Source organism: Loxodonta africana, chromosome 9 (assembly GCF_030014295.1).
Source record: "Loxodonta africana isolate mLoxAfr1 chromosome 9, mLoxAfr1.hap2, whole genome shotgun sequence".
NCBI lineage: Eukaryota > Metazoa > Chordata > Mammalia > Proboscidea > Elephantidae > Loxodonta > Loxodonta africana.
The window spans coordinates 98,260,046-98,276,050 of NC_087350.1; the positions used below are offsets into that span (position 1 = coordinate 98,260,046).

The following is a 16,005-nucleotide window of genomic DNA, read 5'->3' on the forward strand; positions in this document are numbered from 1 at the left end:
ATCTTTCAGCCAAAAATTAGACAGGCCTATAAAACAAATAATAACACAAGCGAAGAACATGCTTCTTAGATCAATCAAGTTCATGAGACCAAATGGGTAACACCTGCCCAAAGGGAAAGATGAGACGGCAGGAAGGGACAGGAAAATTGGATGAATGGAAATGGGGAACCCAGGGTGTAAAGGGGGAAAGAGCTGACACATTGAGGGGATTGCAACCAATATCACGAAACAATTTGTTTATAAATTTTTTAATGAGAAACTAATTTGTTCTGTAAACTTTCACCTACAGCACAATTTAAAAAATTACAACTTAAAAAAAAAAAAAAGCAAAGATGTCACCTTGAGGACTAAGATGCACATGACCCAAGCTATGGTATTCTCAGTTGCCTCATATGCATGCAAAAGCTGGACAGTGAATAAGGAAGACTGAAGAATTGGCCCCTGTGAATTGTGGTTTTGGTGAACAATATCGAATATACCATAGACTGCCAGAAGAATGAACAAATCTGTCTTGAAAGAAGTACAGCCAGAATACTCCTTAGAAGCAAGGATGGTGAGACTTCATCTCATGTACTTTGAATACGTTATCAGGAGGCACCAGTTCTTGGAGAAGACATCATGCTTGGTAAAGTAGAGGGTCACCAAAAAAGAGGAAGACCCTCAACAAGATGGACTGACACGGTGGCTACAACAATGGGCTCAAACATAGCAACGATTGTGAGGATGACACAGAACCAGTCAGTGTTTTGTTCTGTTGTACATAGGGTTGATACTGAGTTAGAATCAACTCAATGGCACCTAACAACAACAACAACCTTTATGGAAGCAGACTGCCACATCTGTCTCCCACTGAGTGGCTGGTTGGTTCAAACTACCGACTTTTCGGTTAGCAGCTGGAAATTTGCCCACTGTGCCACCAGGGCATTAAAAAAAAATTGTTATTATTTTTACTTTTACTACCACTACTGACTTTACATTATGAATGGCTATGGCCCAAGGAGGAGCCCGGTGATGCAAGCGGTTTGCAACTGGCTCCCAACCTAAAGGTTGGCGGTTTGAATCTACTCAGTGGCTCTATGGAAGAAAGGCCTAGTGAATTACTTCTGTAAAGATTATAGCCTGGAAACCCTATGGAGCAGATTTACTCTGTAACACATGAGGTCACCATGATTTGAGGGTCAACTCAACAGCAGCTAACAAGAACATCATGGCTCAAGGAAACCAGTAAGTGATTATGTGCTGTCATCCCCATAATGACACAACAAAACACTAAATAAAATAAGCAAGCCACCAAAAGATATTAGAATAATCGGTCACAGGTCCAACTAGGAATAAGAGCTTTCTGGAACAAACAGCCTTGTCCGGTCCAGACAGAGGACAGTTTACCCCCAGGGAGCAGCATATGCTGGCTGCAATCTCTCCCCAGCCCTGGAACACCACACATGGAGACAGTGTCCTGGTGCTGAAGATTTTCAATGGTTAATCTCATGGAATGGTAACATAATATGATGCCTTGGTCTGGAATGGTATCTTTCTGCCCCAAATTCAAAGCTATACAGAGAGTATCTCAATATTTGGACCCTATGAGGATGGGGGTGGGTAGCCAGTATTACTATCACCGTATAAAGATGAAACCATAGAGTTTACAGAAATTAAATGACCTGTCTCTGTTCCAGAAGTTTACCAGTACTGAAAGAGGGCCTGAGACCTAGGATTTATCCCTGGGCCCAGTGCTCTAAGCCCTACCACTGGAACACCTTGAAAGAAGTATGAGTGGGGTGACTTGGGCAAGTTGTAGTTCCTTGCCCCTCCCTTCTTCTCATCGCTTCCAAGACCAGGTACCTACGAGGCTCACCTGTTGCTGAACTGAACCTCTTCTCCATTCCTGGCCCAGCTGATGGTTGGTCTTGGGTTGCCTATGGCCTCACAGTGCAGAAGGACACTCAGGGTTCCACTGGCCAGAGCCACAGTCTGCCCAAGATGGGTGACCACCTCAGAGGCCGAGAGCTGCTGGGCAGCTGAGATCTTTCGCAAGATGGTGGGCTTGCGGTGTGGCCGGCGAGAGCTGCCTCCGGCTTCCCCAGAAGAGGAGGTGCGGAGCGAGCTGCTGAAGCCAGATACGTGTTTGTGAGGGGGGATGGCCACAGGCGGAATCCTTCGCTCGGAGGGCTTGAGAAGCATATCCTGGTGCTCGAGGTGGCTGCGGAAGATCTCCTGGGCCAGTTGGGCCACCAGATGCTTGCTGTAGATGTCACGCAGCTCCTCGGGCTGCTGGGAGAGGTTCCTGAGGATGTCGTCCAGGCGCCTCTGCTCAGTCACCATGGTGAAGGGAAGGTGCAGAAGGGCCTGCTCAGCATTCTGATCCTCCTCCGAAGATGCGTTCCTTTCTGTAGAGTCCTGGACCTCCCGGGAGGTAAGGAGCTCTCCAGGCCAGCCCCCTTGCTCCAGTAGCCGGGAGACAATGTCATCATAGCGGCTTCCTGGGTCGGCAGCGAGGCCCCGTTTCTCAGCCTTGCTGCCATTGGAGAAGATTCCATTTTGGTGTTTGTGGGCCCGCAGGGCCTCATTTGGGCTGGCTTTCCTCACTGTGAGGGCTTCTTCCTCACTTCTCAGGCTCAAGGGTTGGGCCACAAGTTTCTGGTTGCCTCCAATGAGCTTAATCACAAACTGCTCCCGGGCTGGCCCTGCAGAACAGGCATAGATGCCTGTGTCAGAGGGCTTGAGGCGATGGATCTTCAGGTAGCCAAAAGGGGCCACCGTGACATGAGCGGAGCTGATAAGGTGCTGGCCGTCTTTCTCCCAGGTGATGAGGGGCTTGCGGAACCTTCGTGTGGGACATCGGAGCACCACTGAGGTCTTGGGAAGCAGGTATGCGAATCCTCCCACGACGAAGTGCAGCTTCCTCTGCCTGCGTGTCTGGATGTATATCTTCCTCACGGCTGTGATGTGAGGGCTGTGCTTTGTGGACGGCCGGCCAGGCTCTGGAATGAAAGGAGCAAAATGAAAGGGGTGCCAGATAGATGGAAAGAGAAGGAGAGAACAGAGAAAAACAAGCCTGAGAGGCAGAGACAAGAGAGAGGGAAAAGGAAAGGGCAAAGAGAAGAGAAAGAGAGATGGAGGGCCCAAGAGAGAAGAGGTAAAGAAAGCTCTCCAGAGCTTCCTTTGCCTAGTGCAGTCATTTACCGCCTTCTGTTTTATGGGAAGAACTGGCTACCAGCTGTGCACCATGAAGCTGCTGCTACAATCAAAAACTGGAGAACTAATGAGGTGCAGTGGGGCAGCCCGCTTATCACTCTGCTGGCCCTCTCTACCCCTAAAGCTGAGATTCAGGGTTCTAGATAGAAGGGACCTTGAGAGAAGGCAGTTCCTCTTATTAGAAGGATTAAAAAAAAAAAATAGAAACCAGCATCATAAAAAGAGGCAAAGATCAAAGGGAAGAAGAATGTCCCCATTCAATGTTTACCTTTTCTGTTCTGCAAAGCACTGGGGCCCTAACGTACCTGGTGAAGACAGCCCAGAAGTGTTATAATTCTGGGGATTCATATTGAACAGAACAAACCTGTTTGGAGTAGTTTAAAACCCCAGAGTGGTTAACATTAGACTTCATTAGCAATAGGCTGCCTTCAGCTTCCAGATCGTCACATGCCAGCAAGTGAATTTTGCTCTACCCCCTACAAGCTGTTTTTCCAGTGGAGAAGAGAATTCAACCTGGCTACGTGTAATTTAAGATTCCTTTTCTGTCTCCAGTGGAGCTCTCCAGCCTGCAGCCCTCCATGGGGCTCTATGCCTGACAGTCTCCCACTGGTCTTGGGTTTAGGACAGGCTACTGCCTGGCTGTGGCTGCTGCTCTGTGGGTTCCTACTCCTCATTCCCAGAGCTCTGATGTACTCACTTGCACAGGGTGCCAGCATACAGGGTCTGATGGAGGAAGAGAAAGGCAGAGGTGGGCACAGGGTGGAATTGACAATAGTTGAGACCCCAGTTTTCAGCACTCTCCGGCAGGTGGCACTGCGAGTCTGGGTACCCTCACCGCAGCTCGTGGAACACTGGTGGGGAAAGAAAGGCCAAATGCATGTAAATTCAGGGAGCCAGAGGCAAATGGTAGGCACTTTAGGCATTTCCTGACCTAGGTCTTAAATATGGGTGGTGTCTGGGTAGGTGTAGAAACACAGAGTTGAGCATATGAGGCAGGGAAACAGCTAGAACAAAGGTAGAGTTCAGTGTAGAAGTCCAAGGCAAGCTTGGAGTTGGAACTAAACCAGTTTGATGGAACAAAAAACAAACAAACCAAACCTGTTGCCTTTGAGTCAATTCTGACTCATAGCGACACCCTAGAGGGACCAAATCAAGAGAGCCAGGAGCTCGAGAGGTAGCTTGGGGCCAGATTTGGAGACCTTTAATCTCTAGACAGGAGGTTGGAATTGGTCCATAGGGCAATGAGGAGCCATTGAGGGGAGGAGTGACATGATGAAAGAGGTGTTTTGAGAAGGTTAACCCGGCAACAGTGTATGGGAGGGACAGGAGTAGGAGATGGATGGGAGGCCGGGACATCAGTTAGGGAGGCTTTCACAGTAGTCCAGGATTGAGATGATAAAGACCTGAACTAGGGTCATGGCAGCGTGCCACATTAACTTGAAAAATGACAGTTTAAAAGAAAAACGAAAATTACATTTTTAAGTGTTATATGCCTACACATTGAAGTGACACTATTCTGGGCAATGTTGCTGTGATACACTGCCTTGAAGGAACTTTAAGATGCAAGAGACGGGGATAAGAATCAAACTCATTGCTTTTGCTCCCTGATAGTGGATTCCAGATGCTACCCGTCATTTCTTTTACTGTAAATGACAGCACCAAATCCAGGGATCAGGTGAGATGGAGGTGAAGAGCCTGAAAAATTTTAAAGCATGTTTAATTCAGTGCTGCCAAGTCAAAAAAGGGAAAATAATTAGGCTGCAGGTCTGCAGATCTGTTCATGACTTTGGTCAAGCTCTTTCTCTAGCTTCAGTTTCCGTATCTCTAAAATGGGGAACCTGGGCTAGAACAATGGTTTTCAAACTGTGCTCTTTAACTATGTTGAGGAAGAAATTCAGGGGCTTCTCAGGTGGTGGAGAGCCCAGCCATTAGAGAACTGGTCCTACCCACACCTTAACCAAAACAGCTCTGATTTTACCTGGTTTAGATTCTTGGCTTCACAGTAACTTTTCATTTAAAAAAGGGTCCTGTGGCTTTAAGTTTTTAAAAAACAACTAGGCTACAGATCTTCTAACCTCCTTCTAGCTCTAACTATCCTGACTTTAATTTCTTTCATATTTTTCTGGGGGAACAACTTCCATAAAAATATGACTTAAAAATATTTAATAGCCAACTCTTTCAGGAGATAGAAGAATTCCTTTTACAGAAAAGCGGTATGGCCTTTTGAGAGGTCTTGCTCTCGGCATAGAATCTGAAAGTAATTTTATCTGAAGTGCTTAAAGAGACTTTGGCTTAGTTTTGTCTCTGAGGAATTCTGTGCAGTAACCATGAGATGGAGCCCAGATAGTTGAGGATGAAAACACCCATACATCATCCAGGTCTTCCTTTCTCCAAGGGGAGCCTTGCAGGGGATGTGGAATGTATGTCTCATCTCAGCCAGAGAGCCAAGGGAATGGCCATTTGGATGACAGGGTCCACGTGGAGTCTTTGCGAACACCCCCAGGTACATTTTTGTATGGCACCAGCTTGAGTTTAAACCCATGGATTTGGTGATTACTTCTCTCCGTCCCAGTTCCTCCCCAGTGTTTGGAATTTCCATTCATCAACTCAGATAGCTCAGAATCTAATAACATTCCTTGGATAATGACTAACTACTCCTGGTGGTGTTGTTGTGTGCTGTACAGTGCATTCCAACTCAAAGCTACCCTATAGACCAGAGCAGAACCATCCCGTTGGGTTTCCACGGCTGTAATCTTTAAGGAAGCAGACTGTCACATTTCTCCCCCAGAGTGACTGGTGGGTTCACACCACTGACCTTTCGGTTAGCAGCTGAGAGCTTAGCTACTGTGCCATCAGGGCTCCTTTGACTACTCCTAGTTTCCAAAATGTAACTTCTTCCTTGAGGAAGATCAGCGAAGCCTTTGAGAAGCTAGGTTTTGGTCCTAGGTCCAGCCAGTCAATGTAATTACTTCCTTTTATTTTCTCTTTTCCTGACAATGAGCAGGAATGGAAGAGAATCGTAACAATAATAAAAGTTAACTTTTACTAGACACAAAAGACTTCATATGCATCATTTAGTTTAAGCCTCCCAATAGCCATACATGGGGGGCAGTATTATCATCACCATTTTACAGATGAGCAAAGTAAAGCCTGTTGTTATTGTTGTTGTTAGGCATGTCAAGTCAATTTTTGACTCCGAGCAATGCCATGTGACACAGTAGAACTGCCCCAAAGGGTTTTCTACCGTGTAATCTTTAAGGGAGCAGATCACCAGGTCTTTCACCTAAAGAGTGATTGGGTGGGTTCTCACTACCAACTTTTCTGTTAACAGCTGAGTGCTTAACTGCCACGTCACCAAGACTCCTTAGAAAAGTTAAGTAATTAAGCCTAAGATTACACAGTCAGTAAGTGGTAGAATCAAGATTTGAACCTAGGTTTACCTGTCTTTGAGTCTGAATTCCTAATTATACACCATACTGTTCTAAAGGGCTGCTTTGCTTACTGGGGCCTCAGTTTAGCAGTCTTTTTTCCTTAGTGCCCAATCACAAGGGTCTCTCCTTTGAATTTGCAGGTTGAAAAGAACATTTTCTAAATTCTCTGTGCCCCATATGCTCCAGAGGTCGCAGACTCCAGGAACATGGGAAGACAATCATAACGCATACAATTCCCTTCTTCAGCATCCCACGTATGGCATACTATCACCTGACAGATTTAGCAAAGCAATAGTTTTTACAAGGCTCCATTGAGTGAATGTCTTCATCTAGACCCACTTGGCAAATATAGTAGTGCTCTTTCCTGCACTGCTATTTTTACCATGATTTTTTTCATGTATAATGCCATGTCCCAAATGAACATTCCCATGGAAAAACTGTCACTAACATGTCCATGCACACCACACACACACTCACTCCACTCTTTTAATCTATTATCCTACTGAAGTGACATTGTGTCTAAAATATGAAAATGTAATTATTCCCTTCTGTCCTGAGACATTCGAAAGATTTCACCAGAAGGCAATTTTACTGCCAAATTACAAAACCTATGGTAATATGGGAGGAGACCTAGCAGGGCAGTGGTTAAGCGCACGGCTGCTTGACCTACCAGCTGCTCTGTGGGAGAAAGATGTAGCAGTCTGCTCCCATAAAAATTACAGCCTTGGAAACCCTCTGGGGGCAGTTCTGCTGTATCCCATAGGGTCACTATGAGTCAGAATCGACTCAAAGGCAATGGGTTTATGGCAATGTGGGTTAACTCTCAATTGCAATGCCCTTAGTAGGCCCATCAGACAGAATTCCACATGGGTTGATATTCAATGGGGCAAGGATTCTAAGCACCTATGTTTAAAGCGCTGGTATCTTAATTTTCAGAGGCAGTTTTCCCATCTGTGGAAGTAATGTCTCTGTGATGTGTTCCAACCAGCAGCAGATTCATGCTGTGAGCTGTATATCATACAAAGAAGGCAATGGGGTCAGCGAGGCCAATTGAAACACTTATGTAAAAAGAAAGGGCAAAGTCTTAAATCAGGTTTTGACAGAGATTTTAACTTCAGGCTTAATGATTCTGTCCTTGGCTAAATTTGCTTGCCAGGTAATTAATTTTGGTGGGACTTCTCTATGGAAGATAAGGCTTACGATGCCGGGGGAGTTGATGGGCACTTGAAGAAGTAGTAAGGACTTTGAGAAACAGTTTTAATTCTCCTAGAATCCAGATTTCCAGGTTCATGAACTTTGTGTGACCTACTGAGGCTACCTGCCCTGTAGGTGCCCTTTTGAACCTTCAAGTCACCGTCAAGTCAAACAATAGCCTATTACTAAAAAAAAAAGTGGAACTCCTTTGGCCTTGGGCATTGGCTCTTTCAGAGAATCAGCTATGTGTACCCAGTTTCTGGGAGTGGGAAACCCAGGGTCTGACCGGAAAATGCATAGCATGTCCTTCGTGACTCTGTTTCTATAACCGACCGACCCTGGAACCCTGTACGTGTTCCGATGCTATCTCCTGAGAAATGAACGTGGCAATGACCTATATAAACCGTTTTCACTATCCCCTCTTTGGAGCACCTTCCTGATACTTTCTAGGTTGACAATGCCTGATTAGAATCGTATCTACTCGCAATAAATACATTCCATTACACTCATTTTCGGTGCTTCCCTGTGCATTTAAGTTTTTGACAACTGGAGACAAATAAATTGAAGGTGGGTGTAAATAATTAATATATGCTAGCTTTAGAACAGGAACTAGTTACAAAAAGAGGAAAGTTCAGGGTTTCACCCTAATTTATGAGGTAAAGTCACGAATAGTGAATGCTGATGCAATCACCTCTCAAAATTCAGGGCAGCAGGGGAAATCAACTTCTCTTGCTGGGAAGTTGTTGAAGTTTTAGAGCCAGGAAACTGACAGGAAAGAGGCAGGATTTCCTTGGCATCCTTTTCCTAATAAATCATGTTCTTTATTGTCCAGCAACTTGGAAGAGAAGAACTAGGAAGGCTTTGCCCTTCCTGAGTAGAGACTAAAAACATCTGGGAGTAAGAGGTGCAGGGCGGTCGGGTAGGGGTATGGAGAAAGAGGAAGAAGAACCCAGAGTCTTGAACAGAATCCTGCCCCTTTACAATCCCATGTTTCCATTGCTGAGTATTACGGATTGAATGTGTCTCACAAAAATATGTGTTGTAAATCCTGGGGGTGCGTGGTTAAGTGCTCAGCTGTTAACAAAAAGGTCGGCAGTTTGAACTTACCAGCTGCACTGCTAGGAGCAAGATTTAACAGCCTGCATCCATAAATATTGTTGTTGTTAGGTGCCATCGAGTCGGTTCCGACTCACTGTGCTGTGGCTTTACATAGAACAGACTGAAATGCTGCCCGGTCCTGCGCCATCCTCACAGTCATTGCTATGTTCCAGTGCATTGTTGCAGCCACTATGTCTATCTGTCTGGTTGAGGGTCTTCCTCTTTTTTGCTGACCCTCTACTTTATCAAGCATAATGTCCTTCTCTAGGGATTGGTCCCTCCTGACAACATGTCCCAAATATGTAAGATGAAGTCTCACCATCCTCGCTTCTAAGGACCGTTCTGGCTGTGCTTCTTTCAAGACAGATTTGTTCCTTCTTCTGGAGGCCAATGGTATATTCAATATTCTTCGTCAACACCATAATTCAAAGGCATCAATTCTTCTTCAGTCTTCCTTATTCATTGTCCAGCTTTTGCATGCATATGAGGCAATTGAAAATACCATGGCTTGGGTCAGGCGCACCTTGGGTCAGGGGCATCTTTGCTCTTTGACACTTGAAAGAGGTTTTTTGCAGCAGATTTGCCCCGTGCAATACGTCATTTGATTACGGCCTTGGAAATCCTATGGGGCAGTTCTACTCTATTCTACAGGGTCACTATGAGTCAGAATCTAGGGCAATGGGTTTATACCTGTGGTGGTAATCCCATTTGGAAATTGGATTTACTTTGTTATGTTAAAGAGGCCACATCAGTGTAAGGTGTGTCTTGAACTCATTCACTTTTGAGGTATAAAAAGTGTAGATCAGGCACAGAGAAGTAAGTACAAATGGTGGGGAAGAATATGGCCTATGGAGATAGCCAAGGAATCAAAGAACGCCAGGTCTACAGAGCTTCCCCCTGAGAGGAGAGGGAGAGCCTTCCCCCAGAGCTGGCGCTCTGAATTCGGACTTCTAGCCTCCTAAACTGTGAGAAAATAAATTTCCGTTTTTTAACCACCCACTTGTGATATACCTGTCATAGCAGCATTAGCAAAGTAAGACACTGGGCAAGGGCTGACTCCTTAGCTCAGGTCCCTGTAGCCTAGTTTAAAGCCAATTACACTCTATGGTATAAAATGGCTACAAGAGTACTGCTCCATAATGTTCGAAGGATTGTTCAATTCTGTTCTCAACTTTCGAATGTATAGTTTGGGGGCACCTTCTTTTCCTCTTACATCTCATCCACACTCTCCTTCTGAGGAACGTACATACCTCTGTCCAGTCAGAGAGAAGCCACTCGCTGGGGCAGTCATCTTTCCTGCAGGCTTGCTGGGAGGCCAGTTTTGAGGCTGAACAGAAGGTTTCAGGAAGCTCCAAGAAGCTACCATCAGCCATGCGCTGCTTGCACAGAACCTCACGTTTCTGAATGCCCCCTCCACATGTCCTGGAACACTGGGGAAGGAAGGAAGAGAAAGTCAACCTAACCCAGGAAAGTAGGCTGTTCTGACCACAGAGTCTTATCTTCACTTAGCCTTTTGTTGAGAGTGAAAAAAGAAATAATTGAAAAAGAAGAAAAAATCAGGAACTAGCCCAAAGAATTTTGTTTTCTTTCTCTTAAATGAATTTTGTAGCAAGATCTACACACTCTATGCCTAGTCCCAAGTATTTAACTAGAGCATCCAGGAATTTCAAGGGCCTTTAAATTTTTTTTTTTTTTTTAGCTTTGGAACTATGATTTGCAAGATAATTGGTTTAAAAGGTTAATAGATTAGAGTGTTAAACATATTTACGATCCAGTGAAAATAACCTATGCTGCTTCCAGAATGAACCAGAGCAAGCTCCTGCCATAGCATAAATCTGGAGGTATTAATCTGCAAAGAAGACAGCTCTTTCTTAAATCTAAGCACCCACTCTACCACACCGGGCAGTCATTTGATTTAGGGCCTTGATTTCAGAAGAGCTCCCTTGGAATCCATTTCTTGCACGGTCAGTGATCTCTTAGGGCAGTGGAAGCCATATCCACTGAATTTAGGATGTAAGAAAAATGGTCTCATTTCAGGGCTTTTAAGCAGCACCTCAAACACGTTGTTCATATGTAACTTAACAGTTATAATCTAGCTGCATGGGGGTTAACCCTGCAGCACAGGCTGTTAGCTGTTTCCAAAGACCTGGTAAAAGGGCCCCTAATTTTTAGCTGGGTACATGATTTTTCTGAATAAAGACAATACCTGCCAACCTCCATTTAAAATAGACATGGCCATGTGACCATGGAAGGGCTGTGTGGAATTTCAAGGAAGTGCCTGCTAAGAGAGTGTGGCATCTTTTCCCTGCCCTTTCCCCTCCTTGCTGGCTGGAGAACACGATGTCTGAAATTCAGGCTTCCGTCTTGGATTGTGATAGGCAAAAAGACAGTAGTTCAAACTCACCAGCTGCGCTGCGGGAGAAAGATGTGGCAGTCTGTTTTTGTAAAATTTACAGCCTTGGAAACCCTACAGGGCAGTTCTACTCTGTCCTATTGGGTCCCTATGAGTCGCTGAGAGTCTGTGTTGGAGGATTGGCTCCTGCAATGGTGCTCCTCTCTCAGAGCTCGCTGTGGGCTACGCTCAGGAGGTTATACTCAGAACTGCAAGGGGGTTTTGCCCATAGTCTTAGGGCGGTGACAACACATCCTTGAGTATAGTCAGAATGCTGCTGAGGTATCAGTGGGTCTCAGCACCGGGTGTACTTTAACATCACTTGGGGAGCTATTAAAAGTACTGAGGCCTAGGTCTCACCTCAGACCAATTAAGTAAGAAACTCTGAGAGGTGGGTCCCAGATATCAGTTTGTGTTTTTTTAAGCTCCCCAGGTAATTGCACTGTGTAGCCAGGGCTGAGAACAATCTCTCTGCAATAACGCCCCTGGGGCCCAGAGAGTTCTCTGCTAGAGACCCCACTGGAGCGAATATGCCCTTTGTTTGCAGCTGTGAATGGCATCAGGTCACAGAGCTACTGAATAATGAAGTTAGAAAAGCTTTCAACTTTGTCAAGTTAGGCCTTTCAAAGCTAGAACCTTTCAAACCATCCAAACCAGTGGTAATAAATCTTTTCTTGCATTAAAAAAATTTTTATTTTTAGAATTTGAAATGAAAATAACCTCATTGAGTCCCATTTTTTATGTGACTCAATACGGCTGGGATCAACTATCTACGCATTGAATAAAAGACAACTAACAAAAAAGGTGAAATCACCTTATGAGGCAGGTCTTATCCTCACTTTACAGATTAAAAAACTGAGACTCAGAGACATAAAGTGACCTAAGGCCACACAGAATTGGCTTATTTCCATTCAGTGCAACATTTACTGAGCTTCTACCAAGCACCATGCTTTGGGCTGGGGGTTGTGGGTACGGCTGGGAGAACAGCCCAGACTAGACTTGTCTCTCCTCTCTGCTTACTGAACCAGCGGAGGGTGCTCTAGCTGCTACTTTGTGCTAAGGGTCCCATGCTTCATAAACAGCAAGCCTGCAGAATGCCTGGTCTCTCATCCCACAGGAGGGGCAGTGCTTTGCAACTCAGTCCTGGTGACCATCTCTGACTGGCAAAAGCTGGTCCATGATCCAGGTTGAGGACCAGCCTTCTAAAATAGTTCATCCACATTGTGGTGGCGGCCCTGGAAAGCGTTTTCTCTCAATATTTGATTTCTGAGTTGAAAGGCTACGTTTGAACACATCTCTCAGGGTACGTCATGAACCTGGGGCGGAGGGTGGAATGGACTACACATGGTGGTCTACAGCCCAGTTGTTATTCACCACAGATCCAAACAGTTTCTTCCAAGGGGTTATCTAGTGTGTGCTTTGCCTTCTTTAAGGACCAATCTAGGGTCTTAGAGCCAATGACGCAAGCTGTGAGTAGCCCAGACCTTTGGCTTCTCTGTGGAGACTCCCTGGCATTTTCATTTATTAGAGAAGCAATTCTTTTGTTTTAGCCCTTATTCAGTAGCAGTTGAGAAAATCTTAAAGGATTTCACTTCTTTAATTCATTTTGTACTCCCATTATTTAGTCCAGTGCCTTCTGCAAACATAAGCCCTCAAATGTTTGTGGAAATGAAGTTGGTGGTTGAGGGAAATTTAAATTAGTGGCTAACTTAATTTAAATTTGCTAGTTACTTAGCAGAACTCTTCTTGTTAACTATGGATAACTAAGGTTTTAAATTTGGTTTTATAGTTGGTTGCATGATTTGATTCCTTAGGTTCACCCTTCTTTTATTTCTGTCAAATTCTCACTTCTAACCAACTAGTGATTCTATAGTCAGACTAGTTATAACCTGTTATTACTTAGTCCCTCCTTAGACCTTTTTTTTTTTTTAATAACTAGACAACTAACCATGTGAATCACTGATTTCCTAAGGATTTGCCCAACTTAGGCACTGTGTTCATTGTAATTCTTCCCATTCTATGAATTACTGAAATTAATTTTGTTGAAACTACAATTATCTGAAACAAATGTGTACTGATGAATCAAAAATTTAAATCTTAAGATTTGGCCTCTCTTCTATGCCTACTCAACATGTCACTTAACTGTAAATAGACATCTTGACCTAATTATGTTTAAAATGGAACTCTTGAGTCTACCCTTCCAACCTCACCCTCAATCTGCTCCTTTCTTAGTCATTTCATTCATTTAATGGTGCCTCATCCAGGACAAAAACTTAGGCAACACCTCTGAGATTTTTCTTTTTCTCATCACCTCTCCCCTTACACCCAATCCATGAGTATACACTGCCAGGGTTACCTACAAAATAAATATGCTTTACTTCAAAAATAAATGTCATTCAGAAATAAACAAATACCCAGGTTGGGGACCAGCATTCTAAAATAGCTCATCTAAAATAAATGCCATCTTCTCTTGCCTATACTACTGCAAGCTGCCTGACCAGTCTCCCAGTTTCTAGTTTCATCAGTCAGGTCCCAGCAGGATATAAATGACAATTTGAACAAGATAATTTGAAGAAAGTTCCTCCCTCCTGACAGTCTGAAAAAGTGCCCCATTGATTGAATACCAAAACGAGAGGGCAAGGGAGCTTACTGAATCAGTCTATGTGTGTCAGCCTCCTGAGGCACAGGTAGAGAAGGATGGGGAGTGGATCTAGAGGAGCAATGGAAGATACTCAGCACATCACTCTTACTCCCTTGTAGTCCATTCTTTCCACATAGTAGCAAGAATGATGTCTTTAAAGCATAAATCAGATCATGTAATTCCCATGCTTAAAACCTTCCAATGGCTTCCCCTTGTAATTAGAATAAAATTCAAACTCCTCTAACCCTGCCTTGAAAGTGCCAAATGTTCTGGTCTTTGTCTACCTCTGCAATCTCATACTGTACAACTTTCCCCTGTCCCTGTATATTTCAGTCACATTGATCTTTTTGTTCCTTGAACATGCCATGCTTGTTCCTGCCTCAGGGCCTTTGCACTTACTCTTCTACTTGGTGCACTATTTCCTTAGATCTTCATGTGGCTGAGTCTTTCCAATTATTCAAGTTCAATTCCATTGTCATCTGCTTGGTAAGGCCATCCCTAACCTTCTTAACTAGAATAGGTGAATCAGTCTCTATGCCATTATCTAATTTTATTTAACAGCTCTCTTCCTTTTTAGAAATTACCTCCCATTAAACTATTAGTTCCACTAAGAACAGGATTTTACTTCTCTTGTTCACTGCTATAGAACCATGCTTGGTCCATGGCTTTTATTTAACAAATTTGTGAATGAATAAATTAAGTTGAAGGGGATTGATTTAGACAGTCTCTAAACCCCATCAGAGCAGGGACTAGGTCTGTCTCAATTACTCTGCTTCTAGCACATACCCTAAATATTTAGTGAATGTAATTTTCAGAGAAATTTCCATTTGTTAGCTGGTGAGGTTAGCAAAAGATAAATAGTGTCTTACTGTGAGAGCCTTAAAAACAAAATACTCATTTGTTTGCTATAAATTAGAGGTGTATCCTGTTTTGGAAAAGGAAACGATTCTAGATGACCAATTCTGGTGAGCAGAGAGGGGTCATGGGTTTGTTTCAATGTAATTTAGTAAGTATTTACTAAGCATCTGTAATATACAAGATACCAAACTAGGTGTTTTAAAAAATGATTCAGTGAGAAAGATACTTTTTTAGTGTTAAGGACCTTACAGTCTAGGGGAAAAGAAAGACATATACACAATCAACAGTGATACAAGGCAGGAGATGGTAAACATTAAAACAGACACATAAACAACAGTTTAGGGGAGCATGGGCGACTCAAGCATTACTTTAGTTTGGGCAGATGTGAGAAGGCTTCATACAGATGTCATTTATGTAAGCCTGGAGGAATATACACATAGGATTTCAACAAATGTGAAGTGAAGAAAATTTCAACACTCAAAACAGCAGGAACAAAGGCACAATGACTGGAAAGTCAACGCCTGTTCTGAGAATGGGAGGTAGTCTATTGGGACTCTAAGGTATCTCATTTTCTCTTAGAATCATAAAACAATCTAATTATTCCACTGTTTAAAGCAATGTTATAAAAAGAAGCAGTCATCATATTAAGTGCTTGAGAACTGCATTCAAAACTTTCTCCCAGTATGATATTGTTATATCTATAGTAAGAGACTAGGGTTGAATAAATCCATCCCTAGCTTTTCTTTTCCACATCCTTTCTCCTTTTTTTCTTTCTTTTAAAATTAATGACTTGCTTGGTTTCTAGGAAGAAAGTGGCCAGGGTATGAAATGAACAGTAGGGTGACATTTTATAACTGATGCTGGAGGTATGTGATGTTTTGATATGATCCATAAATATTTACACTATAGTAAAAATGCAATGTATTTTTCTATGAGAAAAGTAATGGCTGACTCACAAAATCATTATCCCCTAAACCTTGAAATGACATCAAACAACTTTTAATTCTTTTCTTATAATTCACAGTCAAATTCCCTATGGGTTCCACTGAATCAATCAGACATAAAGAACATGTTCCCGAAATTTCTGTTACCCAACGACTGACATTTTAGGTGCTTCACTAGTAAAATGGATTTTAGGAATATAGATCTCTTCAATGCTTGATGGCTAAAATTTTCTTTTTCTAAATATTTTATGA

At 43.4% G+C, this 16,005-nt stretch overlaps 1 protein-coding gene across 1 annotated transcript in view; it reads right to left on the minus strand.

Annotated features, from left to right (window-relative positions):
- ADAMTSL1 (ADAMTS like 1) overlaps positions 1–16,005 on the minus strand; it is a 389,822-nt gene that overhangs the window by 109,483 nt on the left and 264,334 nt on the right. The window contains exons 17-19 of the mRNA XM_064290455.1: positions 10,169–10,348; positions 3,893–4,046; positions 1,856–2,981 (exon numbers count right to left, since the gene is read on the minus strand). Of these exons, the coding sequence (XP_064146525.1) occupies positions 1,856–2,981; positions 3,893–4,046; positions 10,169–10,348 (1,460 nt within the window). The remainder of the gene's footprint in view (positions 1–1,855; positions 2,982–3,892; positions 4,047–10,168; positions 10,349–16,005) is intronic.